Below are 20,492 nucleotides of genomic sequence, written 5' to 3'. Positions count from 1 at the left end.
CTATCCAAAAGGACAGGAACAATCTTTGTATTTGTTATCCATGAGTTTCACCTCGACACACTCAGGTCTCACAGCTGAACACGTGCTTAATGCGTACGTGGGTGGATAAAACCTGGAAGTAGAGTATGGATATCCAATAAGCAATGGGTGGACAGCGAGCCGGACACATCTGTATAACGTTGTTTACACGGCTGGGTCGCCCCCATCTGGATTAGTGGCATCTTTGTTAGATGCAGGTGATTGATCTTAGATGTATACGCTTATGAGACAAAATCGACACTTAATGATCACGGCTGGGGCACTTAGACCATGGTTTCAAGACTGATAGAAGTTTATAGCAGCTCTTCGACAAAGTAGGGTTGGGTAGTCAAGTATATGGAGTGTTCGCCCGTCGATATCAACGTCAATGTTAATTCAAAATGCCGGTATCATTGCTTTCGGAGACACTCGGCTTAAGCTTTTTCCGGTATCTCCAACGGATCTCTGGCAACATTGTGGTGATATTGTCTGATTTCCGCAAATATGAAGGCCCCGTATACATTGTGTGAATGGTTTATTTAATAGAAAATAGGTTAACAATATGATACCGCACAAAATCTTTATATGTGTGGGGACCGCCAGGTTGTTTTCTGTTCTGTAGTTGCGTTTTGGGTCTTACACTTGCACTATCCATTTTCAAGTATATGCTTTCTTTTGCCCAGCCGTTTACTGAAAATTGTAAATATAGTTCCAGCGTGAATTGTCCGCAATGATGGGTGAGATGATGGGTGAGATGAAAGGTGAGATGGAGGGTGAGACGAAGGGTGAGATGGTGGGTGAAATGATGGGTGAGATGATGGGGAGATGGAGGGTGTAATAATGGGTGAGATAATGGGTGAGATGAAAGGTGAGATGGAGGGTGAGATGAAGTGTGAGCTGATGGATGAGATGAAGGGTGAGATGGAGGGTGAGATGATGGGTGAGATGGAGGCGAAGCGAAGCCATTCCTGCAGCACATTCATTGTGTTGTAAGCCGAAGCATTCATATTATATTATCGGTCGATCTAACAGGCCAAATATTGTCAAATGATTTATTTATTTATTTATTTATTTTTATTTGTGTGTGTGTGTGTGTGTGTGTGTGTATGTGTGGCCAATGAGATACCATGTCGCAATTTAATATGGATATCTTACTGCTGACTACGAACCGACTAGTCCTTGTTATATTACCTTAAGGAGGATACGTTTAACAACTATAGGTAGGGTGAGGCCGGGGATCGAACCACCGTCCTTTACTCTCCGCGCAGACGCTCTATCCACTAGACCACGGAGGCGGTCCAAAATAGAGACAACATGAGGGGGAACGATTCATAGAGACATGTGTACTTACATTTAGACCAGGTGTTCGCGGAACTGGTCATGCTGCCACCAGCCACCAGGAAACACATTCCAGGAAACGCTTACTTCATTATTAGCTAACTAAATGCTGTTCCGACGGTAATCAATACTCGCTCAAATTTATTGCCCGTAGCTTCAAGTCCTCACGAAATCGACCCGCTCTTACAAGCTTATACTTCAAGCGAAAGATTCAGGAAAAGGCACGTCAATTAAATATGTCAAAAATAAATAACTGAACAAACAATTTAAAACACACACATAATGGTTAATCGACGAAAAGGGACAACGATTAAGTTAAGGCTACCATTAGGCATAAGTACATAAACATTGACTGTTGGTCAAATGGCCAAGAAAATATATCTATTTTCAGTGTCTGGACGATAAGAAGGGGTATTTCTTAAACCAATGTTCGGTAGTAGGTGGGTGACAAATGAAGCGAGGCCCAAACGCAAGGTGCATGTCGGTTTAGCCACACACTGGGCAGAAATAGCGACTGTAATTATATGTCTATTGCAGGGTAAGTGCCGGGGAGGTCACCCGCCCTGGGACATCAATTGAGAAAACAGTGGTAACTTTCATCTTGAGGGGTATCTTGATTCAGCACGCTGTGCGTCAACTCTTGTATAAACAAAACTCTGCACCAGTTAGTTTAACGTGGCGTGACCATTTGTTTTTTTGATAAATCAAACCCATCAATACCAATAAGGCTATTTTTTTCACACCACACAGGAGCATGCTAAAAGCGCCACATTAGTATTACACCGGTTAATGGATCAGTGATCACTCGGTTTTCATTCTCAGCTCCCCGGGGAGTATACAATCCAAGCTGCCTGTGAAGGTTAAAAGTCACACTACCATCTTATCATACCGGGTACCCACTCACTGTTAGGTGAACTGAGGCATATTTCGAAAAAAGTCATTTACCCATGGCCAAGGTGCGATATGTGCTTGGTGTTTGATAACCTCCCAATTGTCAGACAGCTTATACCAGGATTAGTCAAAGTTGGTTAGTCAAACAATAGTTACCTGTTTACCTCTCATTAAAGTGGAGTAGCATACTCTGCCCACAGTTGGGAGTAGCTCATTAATTAGTAGGCAAGACCGGGCAGCTACACTGGTCACACTTGTCTGGTCTGGATTGACCGCCTCCGTGGTCTAGTGGTAGAGCGTCCGCCCGGAGAGCGGAAGGTCCGGGGTTCGATCCCCGGCCGCGTCAAACCAAAAGACGTTAAAAGATTGTACTTGTTGTTACGCTGTCTGGCGCTCGGCATTAAGGGGCTAAAACAAGGACTGGTCGGCTCGGAGTCAGTATACTGTGTCTGAGTTGGGTATTCATGTTAAACTGCGGCATGGTATCTCAGTGAGCTAGCACTATAAATCGGCATCAGTCCGGACTAGTACAAGCAGCCACACACACACACACACACACACACACACACGTGCATGCAGTCGCTATATAAGTGCAATAATCTTGGACGCGACGTTAAACCCAATCTCACCTCACCTGGTCTGGATGACGACTGGGTCGTCTGACAATTGGACATGATTCGAAATCCTAGGACTATCAGGAGTCAAGCTGTTTAATACCCATCCAGTTATCTCCGCGACCAACGTTGTGTTTCCAAGACTAGAGGTGAGGTGAGGTGAAATGGGGTTTAACGTCCCATCCAAGATTATTGCAAAATCTGCAAAATCTATATCAGTAAATCGAAAATGATATTAACCCAAAAATATACGTTCGTGATTTTCCTCTTCAAATGTATATGAATTTGAAACATATAGAACGTCTTCGTTCAAACACTGCCCTTTTGTTATGGCAATGATAAGCAGGACAATATCGAAATGTTGGCACGTAAGCCCCATGGATCAAGGATTAAATCTTTTCATTAAGCCTATACACCTCATTTTTAATAGGTTTTGCCGATATGTAACCATTAAATGTATTCCTCAATTACACGTAGCTGACGGCACTGCACTGAGACGTGTGTACAGACAACTCCATGGAATAAATCAAACATCTGGTCATATGACCTGACAGAATGGAGCCGATGTTGCTGCGAATAAGCACAGTAGAAAATTCCATATGCATTGCCATTGTTGCATTCATGTCTGCGAGGAAGGAATTGCCAAATCCCTACAGCTTATAGGTATCATTGCACAAAGAAATAACTTTACGAAAATAGACCTGTTGTGTAGGGGGTGTAATTACTGGAAATAAACTTCATCTTATCAAATTGCTAGAAGTTGGGCTTATCTTATATAACAGAAGCATTTTGTGGCGCTGTCTGAACTGTCTGCCGACTGAAATAGCGACTCCTCCCAATTACACAAAGGAAGAAATGTGCCACTCAATCCTTGTATGATCTGTAAAATAATAAGCAGAGGTAATTATGGAGGTAGTCAGTGATGGACTTTGATATCTGTCATTTAGAAAGGATGACAGTGATTTCCCTCCTACACAAACATCGCGGAAACACCATTGCTACGTCATGTACATCTTCGTTGTCCGATACCGAAGAAAACATTGCCGAAGCTGAAAACATATCTAGTCTCTATACAAAATCAAAGCAACGCCCATCCCATGGTATGACAGATTAACTATAGGAAATAAAATCGAATGTTCTTAATTTCTGTTGAGTAGTATGACACATGTTCAAGAGTGAACAGTGAAAAAGGTTTCCTGTTTACCATCCTCGTCTAAGAAATGGTGTGTCTGCTATTCTTTCGTTTGTCCTTTGCAAGGATATATTAGATTACAAACGTCATGTTATGCAAAAAAGGTCTTCTTACCAAATGTTTTACGATATGGAATGGACAAGTATTGGCATTCAGGAACGGTATTTCCCTAGGTTTCGTGCGTCACCATTTTACCGTAAAAACGAAACTTTGAAAGTCTTAAACGAAATATATATGTGTGCACCCATTTATCTATGTACCTACCAATTATGTGACAGTACAGTATACTAACTTTGTGCTCACGTGATCATATACTGAACCTCAAAAGAAACGCCACTCCAAATAACATTGCACGAAAAGTTGTCATTTAAATATCTGGGTAATTTTTGTCAAAGTTGCTAACATTTAACATTACCTTGTCCGGAAAAATGAAATTTGATGACCCCCCCAAACAGATGACAATAAACCGATCGGCCAAACGCATCACGGGAACGACCATGGTAACCCGATGCACGTGAGTTCCGTGCAACATGAATTGCAAATGCGTTCCCCCATTTCTTGCCCCATAAAAATCCACCCAGATCGGATAACATTCATTCGTTATTGAATTGCTACCACATGCCAAGATTGACCAGAAATCAGCGACACCAAGCCCTTGGACGATTGCAAGCTGGAAAACCGCCCGGCAAGTAGCTAATGCATTTCAAGTCCACGTAAGGACCATATCCAGGCTCAAGCAACGGTACCAGACCACCAACACTACAGATGACCGTCCACGTAGTCGAAGACCAAGCGTCACCACCCGACGTCAGGGTCGTCCGGGCACACCGGCGACACTGGCAACGCCGTGAGGAATGTTATTCGGATGCGAGCATCATGGTATGGGGTGGAATTGTTCTTGCACAGGGGGCGGCCCTGTGGTCTTCCAGAACATCGGTCCAGGGAGAGGCAATGGTGTCACAGCAGCTCGGTACATTGATCAAGTCATGAGACCACACGCCATACCTCATTTGGCATGTCGCCGCAACCACGAGTTTCGGCATGATAACGCCCCTGTCCCGATGCGACAGCTACAAGAGACTTCCTCCAGCAGAATGGCATCATAACCATGTAGTGGCCTGCCCTCAGTCCCGATTGAAATCCCACTGAGCACCTGTGGGACGAGATTCAAAGACGGCTGAATAACGTCCGACCAAGGCCAACAACTGCAGCTGAACTGCATCAGGCGTTCCTCAGAGTGTGGGCTCAAGTGCTTATGGCCTTCATCAACCGCCTCATCCATTCCATGCATCGACGTTACACGGCAGTCATCAATGCATATGGCGGACATACGATATACTGACTTGTGATGCCATTTTCTTAGAGACTAGTGTTGTGTTTCACTTTAAGAACATTTGACATTTTAATTTCAACCTTGATGATCAGTTTTGCCAAGTTTCATCTTTTTAATATACCTCAAAGTATGTTTACAGTGTTTGGACAAATAAGGTGTCCTCCTATATCTATCCATGGTGACGTTTCTTTTGCGGTTTAGTATATATCCTCACCGAGCCATAAACATCGGTTTGTATCAACGTCATGTCTCGTATTAATAACAAGGTCATTCAAAGTTACCACAAATATCACGCAGATCGACTTTCTGCCGAACTTACTGACTTCTAAGTAAGTGTCGGACAATGCCTCAGTTAAATACATCCCAGTGTTAACTTTCAAATACAATTAGAACAATATTTGCTTTTCTGATTACAATCCCGCCTCCTGCGTTATTCACGCCATCGTCAACCACCCAGACAGTGTGAGGAGCATCCTCATCAAAGATGTAATTATAAACAAATAAAATGGATTCAGTTGCAGACTGGTCTCTGGTCTAGGACATTATACATTAATGTAATCAGTGTTGAGGAGGTAGGACTTATCGACACATCCTCTTGGACAGAAACTGACGGTAACTTTAAGACAAGCCCACAGTTCATCTGTGTCGTCCACTAGAATCTATTTCATTTGTGGTCGATGAACTGAATAAAAATGTAAATATTTTGAAATAATTATGAAGATAAGGCTGTTTCTCTTAAACAATAGAGATATGTTTGTTGGACCCGAAACGGTTTCTATTGAAGAAACGGTTTGAACATGGGCCACTGATTTGCAGAACGGCATTTGAAAGAACGAGATCAACAACCATGAAATTAAATGCCTTGTGTTTCATGATTGTTTTCCTGCTGTCGTGATTCCTGGCGAATAATATGATATGCAACTCTCGGTACAAATGTGGACACATTCACAGTAAACATGTTAGTATGGAACCCCTGTCCTTTGTATTCCGAAAGAGGAGAAAAAAGTCAGATGATACATTTTTAATGTTTTAATTTCAGTTTACAGATTTGACACTTTCGAGATAAAAGCAGCAATCAGACAAAAGGTATGAATAGTTTATTGTATATAAACGGTCTGTTATTGATGGGTTTGGAAACAACAGGATACGACTAAAACTACATTCTTGGTGACGGTTCTGTTTAAGAATACGTCCCCAGCATTAATACAAGATCAAAGAGGCGTCTTCATAGATCAGGTGCACAGGGTCGGTGATTTGGTTGATTGCGTGTCATCATACCCCGACGCCCTGGGGCTGCTTATAATATCAACCACTGGTTTTTCTGGCCCACGTTCAATTATTTACAGGCAGCATCCACTTAGTTGGTACATTGCTGAGTGAGACGTTAAAAAAGCTAAACAAAAACAATGTATAAATAGCTGATCAATATTAGATAGTAATCGATTAAATGAACCATATTAAGTCACTGCCAACACGTTAATGGTAAAAGTAAATTCATATTTTACTGTACAAATAGTAAAAATCCTGCAATTTATCCACCAGCAACTTTCCCCCCCACTATACCTCCAGTCCTACATAACACTATGGGTGTGGTGTGCCTCGATGGGGCGGACGTGGTGTGCCTCGATGGGGCGGACGTGGTGTGTCTAAATGGAGCGGAGGTCGTTCGCCTCGATGGGGCGGATGTGGTGTGTCTAAATGGAGCGGAGGTCGTTTGCCTCGATGGGGCGGATGTGGTGTGTCTAAATGGGGCGGATGTGGTGTGTCTAAATGGGGCGGATGTGGTTTGTCTAAATGGAGCGGATGTGGTTTGCCTCGATGGGGCGGATGTGGTCTGCCTCGATGGGGCAGATGTGGTGTGTCTGAATGGGACGGATATGGTGTGTTTCAATGGAGCCTATGTGGTGTGTCTCGATGGGACAGATGTGGTGTGTCTAAATTGGACGGATGGGGTGTGTTTCAATGGAGCCTATGTGGTGTGCCTCGATGGAGCTGATGTGGTGTGTCTCGATGGGGCGGATGTGGTGTGTCTCAATGGGGCTGATGTAGTGTGTCTCAATGGAGCTGATGTGGTGTGTCTCGATGGGGCAGATGTGGTGTGTCTCAATGGAGCGGATGTTGTGTGTCTAAATGGAGCCTGTGTGGTGTGCCTCGATTGGGCGGATGTGGCGTGTCTAAATTGAGCCTATGTGGTGTGCCTCGATGGGGCAGATGTGCTGTGTCTCGATGGAGCCTATGTTGTGTGCCTCGATGGGGCAGATGTGGTGTGTCTCAATGGAGCCTATGTGGTGTACAGGCAGCATATGTGATGTGCCTCGATGGGGCAGATGTGGTGTGTCTAAATTGAGCCTATGTGGTGTGCCTCGATGGGGCGGATGTGGTATGTTTCAATGGAGCCTATGTGGTGTGCCTCGATGGGGCAGATGTGGTGTGTCTCAATGGAGCCTATGTGGTGTACAGGCAGCATATGTGATGTGCCTCGATGGGGCAGATGTGGTGTGTCTAAATTGAGCCTATGTGGTGTGCCTCGATGGGGCGGATGTGGTATGTTTCAATGGAGCCTATGTGGTGTGCCTCGATGGGGCAGATGTGGTGTGTCTCAATGGAGCCTATGTGGTGTACAGGCAGCATATGTGATGTGCCTCGATGGGGCAGATGTGGTGTGTCTAAATTGAGCCTATGTGGTGTGCCTCGATGGGGCGGATGTGGTATGTTTCAATGGAGCCTATGTGGTGTGCCTCGATGGGGCAGATGTGGTGTGTCTCAATGGAGCCTATGTTGTGTGCCTCGATGGGGCAGATTTGTTGTGTCTAAATTGAGCCTATGTGGTGTGCCTCGATGGGGCAGATGGGGCGTGTCTCAATGGAGCCTATGTGGTGTGCTGCGATTGGGCAGATGTTGTGTGTTTCGGATGAAGCGGATGGAGGAGAGTGTCTCCGTGTATTGGTTTAGATAAGACAGACTCTCCTCTGGACCACCACCAAGTCAGACCTCCGTGTTTAGGATATGGCTCCCCACACCTTCACACTTCCGCCAACGACTCCGTCGACCTGACGAACGCAGTTCGGTGCAAAACGTTCATTTCGACGTTGGTAGACACGCTGTGGACAAGACATGAACCAGACTCGCCGTCAGTTGCTCAGAGTCCATGCATGGACGATGTTGCTCCATCGCATTGCTCTCGTTGATGCTTACAGATACTCTCAAAGACGATTCCTAATTGTTTGGTCCGATACCCACCTCACACCAAGCGTTTGCCATGCAATGTCAGAGGCAGTAACATATCGATAAGTATAGGTGAAAGACCCGGATGTAGCAATCTTGTGTAGGGGTGGCTGCTTTTGGTCTGCGATGTTTTCGGACGATCTGGGGTTGAATTGAGGCGGGTATACCTACCCCTTAAACGAGATATGGTGTTCTGGTGTTCGTTGAAATGACGTGCAACTGCAGATTGGGACTCTCCAGTTTCCCGTTTCCTATGTAGATGTTGTGTATGGAAGCATTCAGTCTTGGCACTTCCAATAAATAGACAAACGTATGACAAAATGTTGATTGATGTTTGACTTCTTATAGTCATTGTCGCTGCCCATAACTGTCACAACTTGCACGTGCATTCTGCTGTTAATTTCCTTTCCATGCGTTTCGTGCAATCTCATACAACTTGCCGTATAAAGCTACAAAAGTTTAACACGGTTGCGTTTGTGTTCTACACCAGTCAACGAACATGTGACTAACATCGTTCAGTCAAAAATATTTGATTGTATTTATTGATAGTTGTATTGAATGTTTCTTAAATAAAATCAATATTCATATGTCCTATGCCTTCTCTTTTTGATGAGTATTCTTAAAAAGATGATACTTGTCGTTTCTCTGCCTGGCGCTCGGCATCAAGGGGTTAAAACAAGGCCTGATCGGCCCTGTGTCAGTATTCTGTGTCTGAGTCGGGTATCCATGGGGCATGGTATCTCAGTGGGCTTAACAGACACAGACACAGACACAGACACAAACAGACACAAAGGGACACACACACTCAATAATCTTGAACGCGACGTAATAGGTTCCCCTCATAGGTTTGGAAACCTCATATGTTGGTCCACAAACTTGACATTTACAGTCGGTTAACGCCCTTGCCTCTGGAAGATGGGTTTGGAATGGTGCAAAGTCCGACCTTGCTGGATGTTCCAGGATCGTATTCCAACTTTGTGAATAATTGCTCATGCTATAAACCACTGGTTCTGCCTCACCCAACTCTACTATTGACAAGGCGGTCGGGTAGCCTTGAGGTTAAAGCGTTCGCCCATCACGCTGAAGACCCGGGTTCGATTCCCGATATGGGTACAATGTGTGAAGCCCATTTCTGGTGTCCGCCGCCGTGATATTGCTGGAATATTGCAAAAAGGGGCGTTAAACCTCACTCACTCACTACTATTTACAGACCAATACGATTTGTTTGTTTGTTTGTTGTTTAGCACCACACTTAACTTTATTCCAGCTATATGACGGAGGTCTGTAAATAATCGAGTCTGGACCAGACAATCCAGTGATTGATATAAGCATCGATCCACACAATTTGGATACGATGACATGCATTAACCGAGTCAGCGAGCCTGATCACCCGATCCTTTAGTTGCCTCTTTTGACAAGTATAGTCGCCTTTTGCGGCAAGCATGGGTGGCTGGAGACCTATTCTACCCTGGATCTTCACGGTCAATAACTGTAGCTTTCGCCAAATTACAGGAATATGTGTTTATTGGCGCTTATTCTCTACTGCAGTCTGGTGGGTATTTAACGACCGCTTCACCGCTGTGACTGACTACAGTTTTACTGAGTATGGTTAAACGTCGCATCAAGCAACATTCAAGGCGTTGACCAGATTATCACCAGGACTCGGCACGTAGGCAATTGAACCGTCTGTCTGGCCACGCCATCCACGGTCATAACACATCGAAAATCCAAAATTACACAGTCACCAATTTGATACTTGACTTTCGAGTAATTTAAGGAAGACTCATGACAAAACATCTGCCTTTAACGATCACATGAACTATACCTATAAAGATCGCGTACACTGTCAGTCGAAAGAGAAGCATATTATCTATCACTGCAATGTCGTTATAGATTTGAAATCAGTTCATTTCCGCCATGGAATTATCCCTACGGGTTGTGTTTGTGACATAATTACAACACAACGAGACAAAAAGAGGCAACAGGACTAACGCATTAAAGGAATTCGGCTTTTCCCCTCAAGTTAAAAATCCAAATCAAGGTGAAGAAAACAGAGGAGTGGTTCAACTACGATGTACTTTAAAAAATCTTTTGCGGCTCAGACATCCCGAAGACGACGACATATCTATGGTTCACACAACAAGACATACAAGATGAATATCTCGATTGAACATGTGATATTCTGGATTCCCATTTAACAAGACATGAACTCATTGTAAGTATAACAGATACATTGTATAAAACGGATCATATCTCACAGAGGGAAAAAATCTAATACCGGATCATCATCATCATTTAATTTAGCAGCAGCGGAAGCAGCAGCAGCAGCAGCAGCAGCAGCAGCAACATTACTTTGGGCTTCCGATTATACGACTCAGAATATATCATGATCTTGTGTTGATGAATCACTATCAAATAGTGATGATACCAGGTCTTCGCGAAAGGTGAGCTTATCCTGCCCTAACGGGGGTGACACCCGTCACAAACACATGCGAAGTCAAAGTCAATTGTTCACCCTGAAAAACCAGGGAACATATGGAACACGTCAAAATATTCGACATCATTTTGTCTCCGATGCGTCACATTTGGAAATTTCCTCCACGTGTCTACCATTAAACTTATATAAGTTTTACTGAGGCCTTGAATGTTGCAATCTTGATCCAACTTCTGAGCAAAAGTCCTGTGATGCTCTTTGAAATCTAAGTAGCAAGAGCATGGTCGATTGTTCCTCAAAAGTTGCAGAAATAGTGCTCCACATGAAGGGACATTTGACTATTGGAAAGTTGATGTCATCCCTCTTGTCATCCCTCTTATCAACTTGTCATCCCCCTTAAACAAGGAGGGGCGGGCGGGTAGCCTAGTGGGTAAAGTTCTCGCCCGTGACACTGAAGACCCGGGTTCGATTCCCGACATGGGTACAATGTGTGAAGCCCATTTCTGGTGTCCCCCGCCGTGATATTGCTGGAATATTGCTAAAAGCGGCGTAAAACCATACTCAATCACTCTTAAACAAGGTGCAAGAAACGAGGCCATAGTACCTATCGTGACTTCGCTGTCTTGAGTATAATCAGTCAACGATCCACCTCAATAATGAACGCACGATTCTTATTTCTATCCGATATAGTAGACAAATATTAGGAATAGTAATATAATAGTATACAAATATTATCTCAAGTAGGACTTTAGCATGATCAGCATGTTTATCCAGCAGAAATCACTTACAAGTTTTACACAAAACAAAAGTGGGAAATGATAATCAAAGAAGGTCAAATGAAGGTCAAATGGTATTAAATAATATTGGTGTACGTCAAAGGGGAATTGTGGGTCTTTTGTCGTGACTAATACCGGTGTTATAGTGCTAACCCGTTGTAAAACCATGTCGCAGCTTAACATCAACACCCGACTCTTGGTATCATGAAAAATTTAACTTCATATTTCTGGATATTTCTTGTAGAACCCGTTTTAGAATATCTGATTTATAAATTATGGCAATGCTGCCATAATTGGTTGTTTGTTTATGCATGTAGATTATTTATTTGTAAAATGGAGAAATGGGCTGGAATGAGCATTTTAGGTATCAATTGCGGGTTTAATGTTTACTCTTCAATACTGAAAACATCATTTCTTCCGTCCGTAATACTGTCTCCAACATGAGACAATAAAATCATCAAGTCAGTGAGTGAGTATCGCTTTTAGCAATATTCCAGCAATATCACGGCACGGGACACCAGAAATGTGCTTCACACATTGTACCCATGTCGGGAATCGAACCCGGGTCTTCGGCGTGAGCGTTGCCAAAATTAATAATAAATAGTATAGTATCCACAACACTGTACTGTGACAGGTGCATTACGAAACATCGTTACCTAAAATGGATCACCGTTCGGATCAGTGATAGAACTGCTATTATATATGATTTTCTTTCTCGGTATCAACACAATCATGGTGTGAACAACAAGGGGCGGTCGGGTAGCCTAGTGGTTAAAGCGCTCGCTCGTAACGTCGAAGACCCGGTTTCGTTTCCCAACATGGGTACAATGTGTCAAGCCCATTTCTGGTTTTTCCCCGCCGTGATATTGCTGGAATATTGCTAAAGGCGGCGTAAAACCATACCCACTGACTCACTCACTCACAATTAGAATAGATGTTTAAAAAGTGCCATGGTAGAATAACAATACTTTTCATACCAAGGTGTCTCAGGTTCAATCGAATCCCGGTTCGCCCCGATTATGTTTCTAGGTTTGTCAGAACCATACTCGTGGGTTTCACCGAAGTGATAAACTCACTCACTGACACAGGTTCAACGTCTGTGGATGGTCTTCATCGACGTGTGGACCGCACCTTTGGTGTGCAAAGGTTACTGACAGACCTAAACTGTTTTATCACGCTCAGTTACAAGACTGACAGCCTTGCTCCAAGGCTGTACTGAAAGGCTGAACTGAACTGTACAAGTTCATGGATTTGTAGTAATGCTCTTAATAGGCAAGTCTAGATATGTAGACAGGTCTCTTTCGTGACAAATTGTTCTTATTGTTTACATAATCTAGAAATTATTATTTGAACTATTAATTATTGCCTTAGGGACTTGTGCAAGTCTACATGACTGATAGCTGACCTCATTCCATACACGTACATGTACCTACACTCCCTTCCAGCTGGCGACACACGTAACCCTATTGCTCTCCCTGTCATGGCGACACACGCAATTCTCGGCATCATCTCGCTTATTCTCGTCAGCCACACATCTGCCAAATCACCTTTCAAAGTGGTAGACTGCAGTGAGTTTTTTCTACCTTATACTCGAAGCATGTAACCATTCTGCGCCTCCCTGTGAATGAAATGCTGGTGTCAGGGATCACGGGTGTAGCACAAAGACAAATATAGTGTGGCGGATAATTGGACACACTTTTATTGCTTACCAGTTATTCATAACTGTATATATATATGTATATATCTATATTAATTATGATACAGACGAATCATTAACTGTTGAACATTGAATGATTATAACTAGTGAATAATATCAACCGAAAGACACGGTGACCTTTTTCAGTTGAATAATTTCATTCATGCAGGTCAAAACAAGACGCGCGAGCTGTTCTCCATCACAGATGCCCATCTGGATCCGAAGTCGGTAGCCATCCCAGGCAACTTGACGGTATGGGGATCGGTCAACGTCTCGGAACCCATCGAGGGCAACATTACGTTGGACCTGATGATCGAGAGAAAGCTGGGGTTCTTTTGGCTGGAGATAGAAAGCGAGTAAGTCTTGGCACATTCACTCATGAAGGGGCGATGGGGTTGCTCGGCGGAGAGAGTAAGTGAGTTGGTTGTAACGCCACTTTGAACAGTTATATCACTGCGTGTCATCTTAATGTGGGAGGAAAGCCTGAAGTGATGCAGGTCTTAGATGTTACCACTTTAATGAAACCCGCAGGAACGAGTATGGTACTGACAAACCTAGAAACTTATTAAGGTCGAACAGGGATTCGAACACACGATTATAGGTTTCTGGCGTTGCTACGATGGTCGTTAAACTAAATTCTTACAAATCCCGTTCTATATTCAAACATAGCGTCATCGTGCTATTCCACATAGAAATCCTTATTGTAATCGTTGTGAACAAGGACTATTACCCAAATGCCAAACATTTAACGCAATTAAGAATTTAGAGAGGTATTTTATTCACGTGCACCTTGTTTGGGGATTACTGTAACAATACATCATGTATTATCAGACCAGTCGTGTGCCTGTTCGAGTCTGTATAGGGGCGGTGGCGCAGCCTGGGGGTTAAAGCGTTCCCCCGCCGTGATATTGTGGAATATTACTAAAAGCGGCGTAAAATCATACTCACTCACCCACTCTAGCCTGTACCGGACAACCCTAAATTAATGCTTCACAAAGCCATCGTTGCGTTATCATCAATTTACGACAATCGTAGCACTAAGATGTTGGTTGGTAGTCGTAGTTTAACGCCGCACCCAGCAATATTCCAGCTGTATGACGGCAGTATGTAAATAATCGTGTATGGACCAGACAATTGGGTGATTGAACATCATAATCATCGATATACGCAACAGGCATACGATAACATGCATCAATCCAGACAGCGAGACCGATCCTCTGTTACCGTTAGTCCCATGGGTTGCTAAAGGCCAATTTTGTCCGCCGGTCTTCACGGGGGCACTGAACTGGAGGATTTGCGATTAACTCGTACTTACTGTGGTTAAGACTTCAAATATCAGATTGGACATGATTGAACAGAGACATAAAATCAGTGTGGTCGTCAGAGTATGTATATTTACTTCGTAAATTACGCGTCAGTTCTTTATGAGAGAAAGTTTCTTTCAAGCTGCTCATCAGCCCGATGTTTCTGACAAGACAATGCTGTAATCACACATTTGAAATATTTGGTCAATGAAAAGTAAAGGGAATCTCGTGAAAATATAATAAATAATTTAATGTGTTTCCAGCAAGTATGACTTTTGCGACCTGATTGGCCCTGATGTCAACAAGACCGTGAAATGTCCGAAACAGTTAGCGGAGAATGACATCCCTTGTGAGTGTCCCTTCCCACCGGGTACATATGCACTGAAGCATCACGAACTGTTCACCATAAAGAAGATCAGCAAAAGTCTCCAGTGGTTAGTGAAGGTGAGTAAACACGTGTCCTGTTCAGTAATGAAATGATCCAACGTGGCTGCATGGCGTATCAATATAGAACGTGGCAATCTGACATGTCATTGTAGAACAACATACTACAGGAAGTCTCACCATTGTTATGGAGCCCATGCACGTGCACTGCACATCATGTGGGGTAGCACGGGTCCATCACGTGTCCATCATGTGAGTCAGCGCGGGTCAATCACGTGTCCATCATGTGAGGCAACGCGGGTCAATCACGTGTCCATCATGTGAGGCAACGCGGGCCCATCATGTGTCCATCATGTGAGGCAGCGCGGGTCCATCACGTGTCCATCACGTGAGGCAGCGCGGATCAATCACTTGTCCATCATATGAGGTAGCGCGGGCCCATCACGTGTCCATCATGTGAGGCAACGCGGGCCCATCACGTGTCCTTCATGTGAGGCAGCACGGGTCCATCACGTGTCCATCATGTGAGGCAGCGCGGGTCCACCAGGTGTCAATCATGTGAGGCAGCGCGGGTCCACCAGGTGTCCATCATGTGAGGCAGCGCGGGTCAATCACGTGTCCATCATGTGAGGCAGCGCGGGCCCATCATGTGTCCATCATGTGAAGCAACGCTGCCCCATCATGTGTCCATTATGTGAGGCAGCGCGGGTCAATCACGTGTCCATCATGTGAGGCAGCGCGGGTCCGTCAAGTGTCCATCATGTGAGTCAGCGCAGGCCCATCATGTGTCCATTGTGTGAGGTAGCGCGGGCCTATCACGTGTCCATTATATGAGGCAGCGCGGGTCCGTCAAGTGTCCATCATGTGAGGCAGCGCGGGCCCATCATGTGTCCATCATGTGAGGCAGCGCGGGCCAATCATGTGTCCATCATGTAAGGAAGCGCGGGTCAATCACGTGTCCTTCATGTGAGGCAGCGCGGGCCCATCATGTGTCCATTATGTGAGGCAGCACGGGCCTATCACGTGTCCATTATATGAGGCAGCGCGGGTCCGTCAAGTGTCCATCATGTGAGGCAGCGCAGGCCCATCATGTGTCCATTGTGTGAGGCAGCGCGGGACCATCATGTGTCCATTATATGAGGCAGCGCGGGTCCATCAAGTGTCCATCATGTGAGGCAGCGCGGGCCCATTATGTGTCCATTACGTGAGGCAGCGCGGGCCCACCATGTGTCCATCATGTGAGGCAGCGCGTGTCCATCACGTGTCCTTCATGTAATCCAGCGCGAGTCCATCACGTGTTCATCATGTGAGGCAGCGCGGTTCCATCACGTGTCCATCATGTGAGGCATGGCGGTTCCATCACGTGTTCATCATGTGAGGCAGCGCGGGTCCATCACGTGTCCATCATGTGAGGCAGCGCGGGCCCATCATGTGTCCATCATGTGAAGCAACGCTGCCCCATCATGTGTCCATTATGTGAGGCAGCGCGGGTCAATCACGTGTCCATCATGTGAGGCAGCGCGGGTCCGTCAAGTGTCCATCATGTGAGTCAGCGCAGGCCCATCATGTGTCCATTGTGTGAGGTAGCGCGGGCCTATCACGTGTCCATTATATGAGGCAGCGCGGGTCCGTCAAGTGTCCATCATGTGAGGCAGCGCGGGCCCATCATGTGTCCATCATGTGAGGCAGCGCGGGCCAATCATGTGTCCATCATGTAAGGAAGCGCGGGTCAATCACGTGTCCTTCATGTGAGGCAGCGCGGGCCCATCATGTGTCCATTATGTGAGGCAGCACGGGCCTATCACGTGTCCATTATATGAGGCAGCGCGGGTCCGTCAAGTGTCCATCATGTGAGGCAGCGCAGGCCCATCATGTGTCCATTGTGTGAGGCAGCGCGGGACCATCATGTGTCCATTATATGAGGCAGCGCGGGTCCATCAAGTGTCCATCATGTGAGGCAGCGCGGGCCCATTATGTGTCCATTACGTGAGGCAGCGCGGGCCCACCATGTGTCCATCATGTGAGGCAGCGCGTGTCCATCACGTGTCCTTCATGTAATCCAGCGCGAGTCCATCACGTGTTCATCATGTGAGGCAGCGCGGTTCCATCACGTGTCCATCATGTGAGGCATGGCGGTTCCATCACGTGTTCATCATGTGAGGCAGCGCGGGTCCATCACGTGTCCATCATGTAAGGCAGCGCGGTTCCATCACGTGTCCATCATGTAAGGCAGCGCGGTTCCACCACGTGTTCATTATGTGAGTCAGCGCAGGTTCATCACGAGTCAATCACGTGAGGCAACACTTTTAGTGTCTGTGGTGCCATCAGTAGGATGGCTCAGAACATATCGGCACTCTGTTTTTTGTTTGTTTGTTGTTTAACACCACTTTCAGATTTATTGCAGCTATATGATGGCTGTCTAGAAATAATCTAGACCAGACAAACTAGTGATTGATACAATGAGCATCGATCTACGCAGTTGTGATACGATGACATGTATTAACCAAGTCACCGAGCCTGACCACCCGATCCCGTTCGTCGCTTCCTACGACAAGCATAGTCGCCTCTTAGCGCAAACATGGATTGCTGAAGACCTATTCTAACCCGGATCTTCATGGGTTGCAATATGGTTATTACTGCACGTGTCATCAGCCACGTCTATGGGCAGGTATAAGAAATGCTATGTACCATATAAATCATACTCAATGAATCATTGTTAAAAGGGGGCGGTCGGGTAGCCTAGTGGTTAAAGCGTTCGCTCGTCACGCCGAAGACTCGGGTTCGCTTCCCCATTTCTGGTGTCCCCCGCCGTGATATTGCTGGAATATTGCTAAAAGCGGAGTAAAACCATATTCACTCACTCACTCATTGTTAAAAGTAGTATGTTTAAAGGAGGAGTTTAGTTTGTTTTCTTTTACCCCCACAACACATCAGCTGATTCCAGTGTTGAAATAGCTATCATTTGATATTTCAACATACCTAATGTTTTCCCCAGGGCGATTATCGACTGACTCTGAAGCTAGAGGACTCTGGTACGGATGACGAACTGTCTTGTCAGCAGATATATGTATCGATAAGAGATGGATCTCCGCCAACACCCAAACCAGAGTGCAGTTTTCTAGACTGTATATTTGGATGAAGACGACAACATGAGGACAACTAAACGTTGTAGGGAGATCAAGTGATCGTTAATACACATGGAAAGGGGTTTGTCGCTTTCATTTATCTCATTGTGTCTTTCATATTAAAAGAAATCGTTAATGGAAAATTGCAACTTATTTTGCAGAGTTGCTTCCCTTGTTGTATAAGGCGCCGATATTCTGAACATCGGCACAAAAAGATTTGGTCACAAAAAATGATAAATGGACTCTCTGTAATGAACAGTTTGATTTATCTGGTTGGTTTGTTGTTGAACGCCGCGCTCAGCAATATTCCAGCTATATGACGGCCGTCCTTAGATAATCGAGTCCGGACCAGACAATCCAGTGATTTATGTCATGATCATCGATCCACGCTATTGGGATCGTTGACATGCATCAACCAAGTCAGCGAGCCTCACTACTCGATAACGTTAGTCACCTTTTACGACAAGCATAGTCACCTTTTACGGCAAGCATAGTCACCTTTTACGGCAAGCATAGTCACCTTTTACGGCAAGCATAGTCACCTTTTACGTTGGGTTACTGAATACCTACTCTATCCAGGAATCTCCACGGGTAGTTTGAACGTAGATCAAGGTATAGTGGAAATACATGATTACGTATGCGTTTAGTCTTTCGCGACATTGTTGTTTGTCTCGCGCAACTAAATGATTGTATGTCATAATCATTCTCGGTGTAGATCAGTTAAACGATAAATCCCCTGTGATATAACGCATATCTTCAAAGGCTGACACCATGCCGCTTTGGCGAGAATGCTTGTAATTTCAAAGAAAACGTTTGTGAAGGGTCAATGACCTTAACATTTGTTGGCTCTTTGTTTGCTCTTTAACGCCGTACGCATCAATATTCCAGCTTTATGACGGCGGTCTGCAAATAATCGAATCTTGACCAGACAATCCAGTGATTGACAACATGAGCATCGATCCACCCATTTGGGAACGATGACATGCATCAACCAAGTCAGCGAGTCTGACCACCCGATCCCGTTAGTCGCTTCTTACGACAAGCATAGTCGCCTCTTAGCGCAAACATGGATTGCTAAAAGACCTATTCTAACCCGGATCTTCATGGGTTGCAATATGGTTATTACTGCACGTGTCGCATAGTCGCCTTTTACGGCAAGTATGGGTTGCTGAAGACCCCGGAATCTTCACGGGCCCAGTGACCTTAACAATGGACATGAGAAGACGACGTGACATTTAGTATAAATTCGTCAACACCATAGTATAAGTAGTCTCGGTTATCCGCCGAGACAGATTCGTTTGGAAACTAAGATGAATGGATCACTGAAAATATGTGATGACACCAGGTCGGGCCCCACCGACAGCAACCGCCACTTACACAATTTGCAGTGTTAGTTTGCTTGTGATGAACGTTAACACTCGGCCCCAGTTCAAAACTGTCGTCGCTGTGCCGAGTTGCATCACTTGGGCATACCAGAAACCTATGGTTGTGGGTTCGAATCCCGGTTCGCCCCAATTATGTTACTAGGTTTGTCAGCACTATACCCTTGCTCGTGGGTTTCACCGAAGTTGTAAACGCCTGAGACCTGCATCACTTTGTGCTTCCCTCCCACATTAAGCCGACACGCCGCGATATAACTGGAATACTGATAAAAGCGGCGTTAAACCCAACTCACTCACCCAAAACTACAGTAGCCTAGGGGAAATTGTTAGTGCGGTCCCGGAGTTTCGAAGGTCCAGTCTGTTCGAAATCTGCATGTTGAGGATCGGACGCATAGAAAAGAAGCTGTTCTTTGAATGCGAGCATCCATGTTAAACTGCGTCATGGCATCTCAGTGTACTTCCCTATATAAGTGCAACAAATCTTAAACACGATGTTAAACCGCATTTTACCACCTAACCACACACGCACGTGAATGCACGTTAAGCCCCTTTTCGCCACCTCGCATAATGTGGGACAAGTAACATTCCCTAATATTGTTGTAAAAAAACAAAAATCTGTAAAACATGAGCACAAAATTCACGAAGAGACACGCACCATTTATTAAGTGTGAAGATTAAGCTGTACATTCTTACGTGAAGACAAGTCACAAAACGCAATGTAGTTCAAGCTCGAGATTAACCTGCGCATGTTTTCATTACGAATGCATGCCTTGACCGTGA

The 20,492-nt window shown here is 45.0% G+C and overlaps 1 protein-coding gene and 1 pseudogene across 1 annotated transcript; both read left to right on the top strand.

The window, feature by feature from the left end:
• The first annotated feature begins 13,247 nt into the window (after positions 1-13,247).
• LOC139474255 (ganglioside GM2 activator-like) lies at positions 13,248-18,413 on the top strand. The gene is made up of 4 exons (XM_071257183.1): positions 13,248-13,389; positions 13,687-13,873; positions 15,085-15,265; positions 18,201-18,413. The coding sequence occupies exons 1-4, from the start codon at positions 13,302-13,304 to the stop codon at positions 18,342-18,344; spliced, it is 600 nt and encodes a 199-aa protein (XP_071113284.1). The 5' UTR covers positions 13,248-13,301; the 3' UTR covers positions 18,345-18,413.
• On the top strand, positions 15,344-18,194 carry LOC139474038 (uncharacterized; annotated as a pseudogene).
• Positions 18,414-20,492: the final 2,079 nt, after the last annotated feature.

Source organism: Haliotis cracherodii, unplaced genomic scaffold (assembly GCF_022045235.1).
Source record: "Haliotis cracherodii isolate W230 unplaced genomic scaffold, xgHalCrac1.p SCAF_3, whole genome shotgun sequence".
NCBI lineage: Eukaryota > Metazoa > Mollusca > Gastropoda > Lepetellida > Haliotidae > Haliotis > Haliotis cracherodii.
This window is presented reverse-complemented; position numbering and strand designations above follow the sequence as displayed.

Bases quoted from the DNA above. Each gene is read 5' to 3' on its own strand.
- LOC139474255 (XM_071257183.1), top strand. From the start codon at position 13,302: ATGGCGACACACGCAATTCTCGGCATCATCTCGCTTATTCTCGTCAGC. The intron at 13,390-13,686 runs GTGAGTTTTTTC...TCATTCATGCAG, and splicing joins TTTCAAAGTGGTAGACTGCA to GTCAAAACAAGACGCGCGAG. The intron at 13,874-15,084 runs GTAAGTCTTGGC...ATGTGTTTCCAG, and splicing joins TGGCTGGAGATAGAAAGCGA to CAAGTATGACTTTTGCGACC.